General features: G+C 40.0%; 1 protein-coding gene across 8 annotated transcripts in view; it reads right to left on the bottom strand.

Moving 5' to 3' along the window:
• The window catches only part of PAAF1 (proteasomal ATPase associated factor 1), a 41,017-nt gene that overhangs the window by 12,120 nt on the left and 16,501 nt on the right, over positions 1-12,396 (bottom strand). For 5 of the 8 annotated variants that reach the window (XR_003203804.2, XM_025848376.2, XM_025848377.2 and 2 more), the window contains 3 exons: positions 9,052-9,150; positions 8,261-8,411; positions 2,781-2,975 (listed from right to left, as the gene is read on the bottom strand). Coding sequence is in view for 7 of the 8 variants with exons in the window: in XM_025848376.2 (XP_025704161.1) it covers positions 2,781-2,975; positions 8,261-8,411; positions 9,052-9,150 (445 nt within the window). In the remaining variant the exon portion in view is untranslated. Of the gene's footprint in view, positions 1-2,780; positions 2,976-8,260; positions 8,412-9,051; positions 9,151-9,923; positions 10,006-12,396 lie in introns of all 8 variants that reach the window. The other 3 variants (XM_073879682.1, XM_073879683.1, XM_025848379.2) reach the window with 1 other exon arrangement.

Raw genomic sequence — 12,396 nt, 5'->3', positions numbered from 1 at the left:
AAATAAATAAATAAAATCTTAAAAAAAAAAAAAATATATATATATATAGGGTGCCTGGGTGGCTCAGTTGGTTAAGCGACTGCCTTCGGCTCAGGTCATGATCCTGGAGTTCCGGGATCGAGTCCCACATCGGGCTCCCTGCTCAGCGGGGAGTCTGCTTCTCCCTCTGACCCTCCCCCCCTCATGTGCTCATTCTCGCTCTCTCAAATAAATAAATAAAATCTTTAAAATATATATATATACATATTTTCATTTAAATTACTTTAAATCGGGATGCCTGGGTGGCTCAGTCGGTTGAGTGTCTGCCTTTGGCTCAGGTAGTGATCCCGGGGTCCTGGAATTGAATCCCCATGGGGCTCCCTGCTCCTTGCTTAGTGGGGAGCCTGCTTCTCCCTCTGCCTGCTGCTCCCCCTGCTTGTGTACACTCTCTCTGACAAATAAATAATAAAATCTTTAAAAAAATTACTTCAAATCAACGAATTTTTAAAAACTTAACCTTGTTTTAAGTAATATTTGTGGGATATATTAGGTTTGAAGTAAAATGTGTGTGGGTTAAATATATAACTATTAAAGATGTGTACTGCCTGAAATTATCTTGTTTATCACTAATTGCACATGTATCACACTTTGGGAAAGACTCATCCTATCAATTCCAAAGAGAGTTCAGGGAACATCTGGTGGTCAGTGATAGTTTTAGTTCTTGGACCACAGTACACCCACATGGGAAGTTTAAGACGGGAGAGTACTTACAGTGTGTCAAAAGTCAAGGGCAAAATTAACCCAAATCAGTTGAAAACATATGTCCACATAAAAACATGCACAGAGATATTTATAGCAGCTTTTTTCATATTCGCCAAAACTTGGAAGCAAAAAAGATGTCCTTTAGTAGGTGAATGGATAAATAAATCGAGGTACATCCAGACAATAGAATATTATTCAGTGCTAAAAAGCCTTAAAAAGGTATGGAGGAACCTTGAATGCTTATTACTAAATGAAAGAAATCAATCTGAAAAGACTACACAGTTTATGATTCCAACTGTGACATTCTGGAAAAGGCAAAATCATGGACACAGTAAAAATAACATTATTTGCCAAGGGTTATAGGAGAGGAATGGATGAATTGGTAGAGCACAAAGGATTTTTCAGGCAATGAATCTTCTGTATGATAAAATAATAGATACGTCATTATACATTTGTCCAAATCCACAGAATGTACAATACCAAAAATGAACCTAATATAAATTATTTGAGTGATAATGATATGTCAATGTAGGTTTATCAATTGTAACAAATATACCACTCTGGTGAGGGATATTGATAAAACTGATAATCAGGGAGGCTGTCTGGAGAGAGGGTGTATGCACAAGTGTGAGCGGGTAGAGGGGCAGAGGGAGAGGGAGAGAGAGAATCCTTTTTTTTTAAAGATTTTATTTATTATTTTATTTATTTTTTTTGACACAGAGAGAGAGATAGTGAGAGCAGGAACACAAGCAGGGGGAGTGGGAGAGGGAGAAGCAGGCCTCCCGCTGAGCAGGGAGCCCGATGCGGGACTCAATCCCAGGACCCTGGGATCACAACCTGAGCCAAAGGCAGACGCTTAACGACTGAGCCACCCAGCCACCCAAGAGAGAGAATCCTTAAGCAGACTCTGCACTGAGCGTGGAGCCCGACATGGGGCTCAATCTCATGACTCTGAGATCACAACCTGACCCAAAACTAAGAGTTGGACGCTTAACCAACTGAGCCACCCAGGCAGCCCAAAAACTGCACTTTCTGCTTAATTTTGCTGTACACCTAAAGTTGCTCTAAAAAATAAAGTCTTTCCTTAAAGATTTTATTTTTAAGTAAACCTTACATCCAATGTGGGGCTTGAATACACAACCCCAATATCAAGAGTCACACGTTCCACTGATTGAGCCAGCCAAGTGCCCCTAAAGATTTTTTTTTAAAGATTTTATTTATTCATTTAAGAGAGAGAGAGACAAAGAGAGCACAGGCAGAGAGAGAGGCAGAGGGAGAGGGAGAAGCAGACTCCCCTCTAAGCTGGGAGCCTGACGTAGGGCTCGATCCCAGAACCTGGAGATCATGACCCCAGCCGAAGGCAGACACTTAACCATCTGAGCCACCCAGGTGGCCTTGCTCCTAAAGATTTTTTTTAAGTAATCTCTACACCCAACATGGGGCTCAAACTTATAACTCAGAGATCAAATTGTATACTCTACCAACTGAGCCTGCCAGGGGCCCCCCACTACTACTACTCTAACCTCTCACCCAGCCAAACATATGTTTCTTACCCAACAGTCAATTTCACCTCCAAACTATTTTAACGTGAACTGCCCCTAGCCCTACCCCCAGCTCCCATTCTCCCATCCTTCCCATTCTTGTCTATTCAACTCAAATTCATCCTCCAAGGTTCAAGTCAACTTCTTTGTGACACCTTTCTCATCTACACTAACCTAAAATATAAAATACTCAAAACTATTTTACTTGCATTAAGAATTATTGTTTCACCTAAAATTCTTTTGTTTTTTATAGGCATCAGTCTCATCTGCTAAACTAGATTGTACTTACTTAAATGTAGTTAACAATGACATATACATCCTCTGTAGATTCCAAAGCAATAGAAACATAGTAGGTATGCATTAAATATTAAACTTATGGTGAAAATACAAATACCAGACAAAAAGCAGGGAAAGATGAGGAAGAAAAGGAGAAGCTAAGGTAAACACTGAAGGTTCCTAAGGAAACAAAACAAGCTCAACATATCATTATCAACTTACTTGGCATCTGCTCAGGGGAGCCGAGGTTTATGGAGTTGTCAGCAGCACCCACAGCCACTCCATTAATGGAAGAACCACAGTCTGCAATGACTCCCAGGCAGGCTGAACGCCCACAATCCCAAAGTCGTGCTGTCCCGTCTCGAGAACCAGACACCACATTCCTCCCCCGATCAACAATGGCTGTATCCAGAATACCTGGCAAGAGAAATAAAAAAGCCCCTAAGATGGAATGGGTGGTAAAGAAACTACAAGAGCAGAGAAAATGGATCGGCATAAATGACTCCAGTGCTTCACAAACGTGTACTGGATATGTACTATATGCTGAGCAAGTTCAAGTGCTAGAAAAACAGAACAGAGTCCTTGCTTCCCAATGGTTCAAAGACTAGCCCTTAGAGACAGACATGGAAAAAGGTTTGGATTTCTTAATGGAGTGTCCTAGAACAGTGATTTTCAGTTTTAATTTTGCCTTTAAAATGTGTTTTAAATAAAAATTAAGAAGACATCTTAGTTCAGTTTGAAAGTCACTGTCTTATTGCTTCCACTGAGAACTAACTGAAAGGATTAATCTCCCCATCTTAAAAAAAGATGTGACTTCTGGTCTGGCCAAGTGACAGTAGCCCCATTTCTCCCAGGTCCTTCCCCTTATAACTGAAAAAAACCTGGACATAAGACAGGAAGTATAAGAAGACTGAGAGGGGTACCTGGGTGGCTCAGTCGTTGGGCGTCTGCCTTCAGCTCAGGTCATGATCCCAGGGTCCTGGGATTGAGTCCCACATCGGGCTCCCTGCCCAGCGGGAGGCCTGCTTTTCCCTCTCCCACTCCCACTGCTTGTGTTCCCTCTCTCGTTCTCTCTGTCAAATAAATAAATCTTTAAAAAAAAAAAGACTGAAGATGGAAAGAAGGTCACCTAGGGACCTGAGGACTTGAAGAACAACAGGGTAACAAATTCCCTGAATTTCCTTATTGCTTCCCATACATCCTGGATAGGATACTGCAGAAGCCTCCAACAAGGAATTGATTAAAAAACAAACAAACATACACAAATTTAAAAAAAACAAAAACAAAACAACCCAAATCCAAGAAATGTCTGTTGCAAAAGACTGGAAAAGGGGTGGCCTAACAGAAAATGTTGGCAATTTACTCAAATAGCAAGAGAAAAACTGCTACTTCCCCTTCCCCAAGGTCAGTGAGGCTAAATAGGGAGTGCTCTTCTACCCTACTCCCACTGAAGCAGGAGGCAGCAGTCCAATTCCCTTGACCCTTGACAGTGATCAGGCCCAGCAGGGTGCTGCCAGCAGGGTCCAGTAGTGAGCTGAGCCCCTACCCTGACCTGGCAATAACAGGTGGAAAGAGAAAAAACAAAGTAGTGGGAAGTAGCACTCTAGTTTCTCCCAACCCCCTCTTACAATATAGTGGCAACTCATTTGGGTCTCTTCACTCTTAGATGACAAGAATAAAAGAAAGAGGAACCCTACAGGAGCTGGAACCTATGACAAATTACTCTAGAAAGAAGCTATGAAAGTAGTAGGCAGCTCTTGTAAGAGAAGCTGCCAGAGCAAAGACCTACCTGAAGCCACAAAGGCTTTAGCTATCAAACCAAACTGATACAAGTCCTCAAGATAAAAACCAAGATACAAAAGCATTTGCCTTCAAGAAAAGATTCACATATAAACATCCTAGCCAATGTCTGGGAAATAAGAATGTTAAGTGAAACTATGACTAAAATAAGTATTAATAAGAAATAGAGCAACATTTATATATCTAGGCATGTTTTTAACCAATTTACTCTATTAAGATTATCTAGTTTTATTATTATATGAAGCTGGTTTAATGTTGCTAGGAAGCAAACACACATATGAGGGAAGGGGAAATGTACGTGTGTGTGTGCGCGCGCGTGCGCGCATGGAAAGAGTAATGGCTGCGACTCAGATCTCAGAAAAAATGAGCCTTGAAGCACCTACTATTACTTGGAGGCAGCACATCCTATTTCAAAGAAAATATAGAAGAGTTTGAAAATAATGGCCTAAGTGCTGAAAATGCAACCTGACCTCCTAAAATTATTCTACAAATGTAAGCAGCTTTCCTACCAGGGTGAGCAAAAAACTCAACCAATCAACTACAGTGGTATTTCATTTGGCCTCAACGTTTTCATAAATTATGAATGATCTGGTGTTTATTAGAAATAATTATGATTATTAAATTATTATTACTCAAAGGATTGTATTATATAAACCTCCAAATTCACCAACCTAATTAAATGGCCTGTGCAATTTAAAAACTTCAAACTAAAGTATACCTTAGAGCTACTTAGAAGACTCATATACAGTAGTCTCCCCTTATCTACACTGTCACTTTCTCTGGTCAAACACGGGACGTGAATCACATCACTTTACCCAGCATATCCACGCAGTATCCATTTGCCTGTCATATATGATAGATTTGTACATATAGGAAAAGATAGTATATACACAGTTTGGTATTATCCGCAGTTTCAGGCATCCACTGGAGGTCTTGGAACGTATCCCCCATGGATAAAGGGGGACTATTATATTACAAAGACAAAACTGTGCTCACTTCGGCAGCACATATACAAAGACAAAACTACTTTTAGTTTATCTTTTCATCAGAAGAATTTAAAAACATACACAAATCTCCTCTCTGCTTGTTAAAGAACACAGTAATCCTTTATATTTATATATAAAATATGTATCTAAAAATATAAGGGAAAACCAATTACATATTAACTAGGATCATATTTGTTGCTACTGGAAAAATTCTATTAGAATTAGAATTAGTCTATTCTATTAGAAATAACAATTTCTGCTTTTCACATATGACAAGTATTTTTGTTAAAACATCACAAAGCTCACCCCCCCTGCCTGGGATTAAAGTTTAGCTTTATATTTTATATGAACAATAACATTTATTGTGCACTTATTATAATACCAGGGATTATGCTAAATCCTTCACATGCATCATCTCATTTACATGAGGAAACTAAGGCTCAGAATGGTTAAGCAACTTTCTTTTTTTTTTTTTAGATTTTATTTACTTATTTGAGAGAGAGAGAATGAGAGATAGCACAAGAGGGAAGAGGGTCAGAGGGAGAAGCAGACTCCCTGCTGAGCAGGGAGCCCGATGTGGGACTTGATCCCGGGACTCCAGGATCATGACCTGAGCTGAAGGCAGTCGCTTAACCAACTGAGCCACCCAGGCACTCGGTTAAGCAACTTTCTGAGGTCATACAGATTATATATATATGTGGAAGAATTAAGATTTAAACCAAGATTTACATGTCTCCAAATCCCATGCTTAAACACCCTACATACTGTCTCACTATTATATTTTCATATACTAGAAGCAATAAGAAAGCCAGGGACTTAATTAAACTAACCAAAGTTTATCCTTTACACAAGATCTTTATACAGAGCTACTTTGTTAGTGTCCTAATGGTTCTTTGCAATAAGCATCAGGCTATGTTCAGTCCAGTGTTCCTGGTGGTTTCTTTTATGTCTCGCTTGCCAAGACTTAACCTAGGCAATAAAAGACCATGTTCACTTTCAACACTCACTAACTTCTTTTGGGGAGGGGGGGGCAGCAAAGCAAGGTTTATTGACCAACAGCAAAAGTGATCGTACAAAGCTTCCGAGGAGGGAGGGGACCCCAGAGGACTGCCCAACACTCACTATCTTCTGTTTTTCTTATTTAGTCACCACTTGTGAAACCACTAAAGATCATACATGCCGGTAATAATTTTTATTCTATTTTTTATGTAGTTCATGGCCTTTGCTCATAAACATGCTTCAAAATTTTGTAACTAAAGAGATTAAAAAAGGAGCCATGCAACGCAACTTGGAATTCAGTTGGCTGGAGTGACCCATATGCTGCTAAACTATCAGAGATTAATTTTGATTTTCTGTACTGTGGAAGAACAGGCAACACCAAATCTGGCCTTACTTTACAGAACTACCTGGGCAGGAGCATTCAAGACCTGACAAACATTAGCCTGGATCTGACTTCATGTCATTTCTCCCACAGTTTGTCACTTCTATTCAACCTAATAAAATTCCTCCTCTCAAAAAAAAAAGAAAAAGAAAAGTCAAGAGTTGCTGTATCTAGAGTATCTAGAGAAGCTCCCACCCCAACCTGGGACGTTCTCGTAAGTCCGAAGAATGAATAAAGATTCAATCGGATTGACAAACATTATGTATTTCACTCTAAGCTAAGTGATGCACATGTATTCTTCGGAAGAAATAAAGAACACTGGACGACTTAGTTTTCACATGGTGGGCATACTGCAGCTGCCCAGAGGAATTCCTAAGTTGAGTGTGCGTTGACATTGAATATGCATTTTGTTAAGCTCACAAACAGTCATGTCTTGTTCCACTGGAACTTCCCCGTGCCTCACAAATTCAGAAGGATGGCCAGATGTGAGATGAGTACCTCAGGGTTCCTTTAGACCCATTTGGCTCCTGGACTCCCCCTCTACGCAGGCCACTTTGACTCCTCAGACCAGTCAGTTCTTCAGGGCTGAATGTGAGGAAGGCTCCAAATATCTTTTCTATTCCTTCTCAATGCACCTGTGTACTGACAGTCTTAGAAATAACCTTGCTAAGGTTAACATGTATTTGCTAGATGATCTGTATGTAACCTAACAAATCATTATAAAGAAATATTAAAACTTAAAACTCAACCACACAAGCTTTTATAACATAGTCAGGTACACAAAGCAAAAGACTAGCTTAAATACCTTAAGTTTAGGGCAATACATAATTAATTCTCAAGTGAGTGGCACACATGATATGTACTATGGTTCCAAAGGAGGGAACAAGGTAAGGAATTATTTGGGGATGTTAATATTTTTTCAAAAATATCCAAACTTGTAAAATAAGAATAACATCACCTTTTTAACATTCCAATTAAGGGTAAAACATCTCTAAATTATAATTTTTTCCCACAAACCAACCAGTTACAAAGGGAAAATGTTCTCATTCTGTCTCTATAACCTGTTATCAACTGGCTATATGGCTAATCCATTTTAAAATCTGAACTGTGACTTAAATCCGTAAGAACTGACAGTCAGTACCAAGCTCCATCTTTGATATCTAGTGATGCAGCCATTTGCCACCCAGCTTTTACTATCACCTCAAAGGACTAATAATGAGAAAATGTTGGGACACATTTCTCTCTCCTAGCACACAAGCAGATAGAACACTGGACGACTTAGTTTTCTGGGGAAGGATTTTTTTTTTCACTTATCAACTGTGGAAAACAACTATCTGTGTATAGCGGTTAATTCTAGATAGCAATAACAAGACTCAGTGTCAAAGGAATTTCTAATCCTTGAGGAAACAGCTCATTTAAATGGTCAGTTAGAGGAATTATTTGTCTTTTTGTAGATAACTAGCTTCTGTTTCTACCTTTTTGATTTGTCTCTGGGGATCATTAGAGAAGCCTTTTGGAGAAATCATCCTTCATACCTCCTTTGTGACCTTTGAAGGTCACCACACAGCTAGCATCTTCGGCTGACCAGATCTTCAGCTGGGCATCCATTCCCCCACTCAGAACCACAAGGCCTGATGGGAAAAACCTGCAACAATTCACATCAAACACATGTCCTTCCAATACTCTCTGGAAAAACAAAAGAAAATTCCATGCTAGTTCTCTGTCCATCCCCTGACATTCTCTTAACCTGTCATATCTTTGGTCCCTCAAATATCTACATGCTGGGTTTTAAAACTATGGAGGTCCAGAAGGATCTCTTTAGCTCATCTGTATACCAGGTAGTGTTCTAAGAGCTACTTACTCCCTTTTGTGTAGCTCTGGTACAGATGTTATGGATTTGAACTCCAAGGTTCTCACAGTCTCCTTAAGTCTAGTACTACATATAAGGAGCTAAGGAGGCTTGAGGACTCTTTTACTCACCTCTTCTTTTAAAATCCTCTGTATAAGTTGGAGGGGCTCAGCCATATAATCAGTATAACAGCCTACCTAATCTGTTAGCTGATCACTGAAGGCAGTTCATACCAAGGGACCACCCACTTAGACATTCACTGGCCTGGCTTCTCCACTGTTCCAGCCCCAATCTGTTCCGACAAATCACCAAGATTGAGGATGGTTCGGAGATTAACAAATGGGAGAACAAAGATCAATTGAAGTGTGGTGGTCCTATAAATTTAGAATGCACCACTCTTCTTTCTGTGACCCAGTCTAAGGCTTCCCAGACCACCCTTCACGTATAAGATCCTAAAAGCATATCCAAAGCCTTTACTCTGAGCTCGCCATTGGAAGCCTGCCAGATCTTCATGCTTCCATCAGTACTAGAAGACACACCAAGGCCGCCTCCACTGGAAATGTCCAGGCATGTTATCTGTTCAAAGACAAAATAGCTGCCGTTATAAATAATGAAATGCTCTTTTTTCCCTGAAATATGTTAAAGATCTCCCCTGTTTCACACTCCTCCAAGACTTCTTCAAGCTTATGCTTCCCAGCACAAAGGACATGTGTTTTCACCTGGAGATTGAGGTGTCATCACCTATCTCCTAACAAGGCTAGCGCCAACATCTTTTATTTCTCAAAACAAAAAGATGTTCTTGTAATCATCTATAGTCTCCTGCTTCAACTATAAAGTTTTTACTATCCCCATATCATTTCCATCTTTCGCTATTTTAATTCTTTTTTTTAAGATTTTATTTATTTATTTATTTGACAGAGAGAGAGAGAGCGCACAAGCAGGGGGAGCAGCAAGCAGAGGGAGAGGGAGAAGTAGGCTCCCGGTGGTGGAGCAGGGAGCCCAATGCGGGGCTCAATCCCAGGACCCTGGGATCATAACCTGAGCCGAAGGCAGACACTTAACTGACTGAGGCACCCAGGCACCCCTCTTTTGATATTTTAAAATTAAGATACCTGATTCTTAGGAACCCACATACACAAAAGACAGTCAACTAAAATGTACCAGAAGGATTCAAGGAAAAGCAAAGATGCTTCCACTTTACTACTTCATATTCCCTCTATAAAATCCTAATTGTGTGTATGTGTGTATTTTAGAATAAGTAACAAAAAATTCTGATTTATTTATGCAGTTTCAACATTAGCAATCACTTCATGCATAAGCAATGATCATACACATGCATACATACATACCCTTTTTATTAAAAAACACCCAGCTGCAAATATTCCAGAAACGGAGGACTGCGATACATAATCCCAGACATATTCCCGGCAACTAAGGGAAAAGTAGGGTAGGCTTTAATTACCCAATCTTCCATTTTTCTTTGCTCTATGCCAGTTGAACCATAATGAATAAGTTCAGCAAGAACTAAAGGGACATATCTGTCACCTCTAATAACTTCTAAGACTATTTCTTCCTTATTTTGGTTCCTCAGAATAAAAGTACTGTCTTTTTTTTTAAGATTTATTTATTTTAGAGAGAGAAAGAGAGCGAGCACGCACGTGCACGGGGGGAGAGGCAGAGAGAGAAAATCCTCATGCAGTCTCCCTGCTGAGCGTGGAGCCTGATGTGAGCTTGATCTCACGACCCTGAGATCATGACCTGGGCCCTAACCAAGAGTCAGATGTTTAGGCAACTGAACCAGCCAGGTGTCCCAGAATAGAAGTACCATTAACTTAATCGTGGATTCTTTAATTTTAAGGATTATGACAAAAATTAACCTTTATATCATGTTTTATCATTTAGAAAGCATTTCCAAATAACATTGTATCATTTGATTTTCATAATAATCCCATTCTGCTCCTAGCTTCCCATTGCTGGGTATTGGAGACACGGAGGTAAATCTGACATAGCCCTGCCTTACATTCTAGTACAGGAGTACCCATCTCTCAGATCTTTCTTCTCCAAAATACTGCTACTATCCTTAAACCTGCCTTAAGCCTGAATACTAGTATCATCAATTAACTTTTCAATTCTATGTCTGGCTCCCCAACTACATGACAAGCTCTATAAGTGTCAGAACAATGTCCTGCACTTTTTTTTTTGATAGATTTTATTTTTAAGTAATCTCTACACCCAACATAGGGCTCAAACTTACAATCCCAAGATCAAGAGCTGAATGCTCTGCCGACTAAGCCAGCCACGTGCCCCTTGTCCAGCACTTTCTTAACACAACCACAGGCTACGTACACAGTAACTACTCAACAAATAACAAACAATAGCAGTTTGGTAATAAGAATGAAGTACCTTGGGCGCCTGGGTGGCTCAGTTGGTTAAGCGACTGCCTTTGGCTCAGGTCATGATCCTGGAGTCCCGGGATCGAGGCCCGCATCAGGCTCCCTGCTTGGCAGGGAGTCTGCTTCTCCCTCTGACCCTCCCCCCTCTCATGCTCTCTCTATCTCATTCTCTCTCTCAAATAAATAAAATCTTAAAAAAAAAAAAAAAGAATGAAGTACCTTAACAACACTAGGTAGGTGAGTAAAGCCATCTGACCCGTATCAGTAAGAGCAACTACTGTCCTCATTTGCAGGACCCCAGAAATAACACATTTAAACACTCTCCTACTCACGCTGAAGTAGTTTTAATCCCTAAAGCAACATAGCTCAACCTCTTTCCTGATGCGGGTGCTATCTACTCAACTGCCAGCTAGGCATCTACCTTTGGCTTTATAGTGGTCACCTCAAACTTACCATGTTCAAAACACAACTCTCATTTCCCCCAGCTTCACAACAATACAACTACTTGGCCTCAATCAGTAAATAGCACCGTAATTTATACACTTCTTTTGAAAATTCTGGAATGATCCCAACTCCTCATTTTCTCTCACATTTCACACCCAAGTCATTAGCAAATCCTGTCTGGTCCCACACCCCAAGAATGTAGGTGCTATACAACAGTTTTATTCATTGCTATAGTCCCAGTGCCCAGAGTACCTGGATTATAGTAGGTGATTAATAAATGGATACATCTACCTAATAATGAACTCAAATAAGAGGAAAGGAGAATAAGAAATAGAAAAGGGGCACAATTAGGGCACCCGGGTGGCTCAGTCGGTTAAGCATCTGCCTTTGGCTCAGGTCATGATCCCAGGGTTCGGGGACAGAGTCCCATGTCAGGTCCCTGCTCAGCAGGGAGTCTGCTTCTCCCTCTGCCCCTACCACCTGCTTATGCTCTCTCTTGCTCTATCTCTCGAATAAATAAAATCCTTTAAAAAAGGGCACAATTAATAATTTTTTTAAATGACCTACTTCTCTCAACTATACTCAAATAAAAATAAGTAAATTTGGGGCACCTGACTGGCTCTGTTGATAGAGCCTGTGACTCTTGATCTCAGGGTTGTGAGTTCAAGCTCCATGTTGGGCATAGAGCTTACTTTAAAAAAAAAAAGTAAATTTAATTTAATTTAAAAATGTTGTATATGTATTATATACTATATTCTTAAAAAGTAAGCTGGAGAAAAGAAAAAAAATGACCTATTTCTCAAAAGGTTTTCCCAGTTCTGCCAAAAAGTTCATCACTTCCTCCCTAATAGTCTTCCGCACTATGTTCATATATTGTAGTGGTTGTCAATCAGGGGCAAATTAGCTCATCACATTTGGTGATGTCTGGAAACATGTTTAGTTGTCACAGTTGGGGAACATTCCTCTACAATAAAGAATTACCCAG

Source organism: Callorhinus ursinus, unplaced genomic scaffold (genome assembly GCF_003265705.2).
Source record: "Callorhinus ursinus isolate GAN/ISIS: 27379988/994484 unplaced genomic scaffold, GSC_fseal_2.0 scaffold35, whole genome shotgun sequence".
Classification (NCBI taxonomy): domain Eukaryota; kingdom Metazoa; phylum Chordata; class Mammalia; order Carnivora; family Otariidae; genus Callorhinus; species Callorhinus ursinus.
The sequence above is the reverse complement of the archived record's forward strand: the minus strand, read 5'-3'. Positions and strand labels throughout refer to the sequence as shown.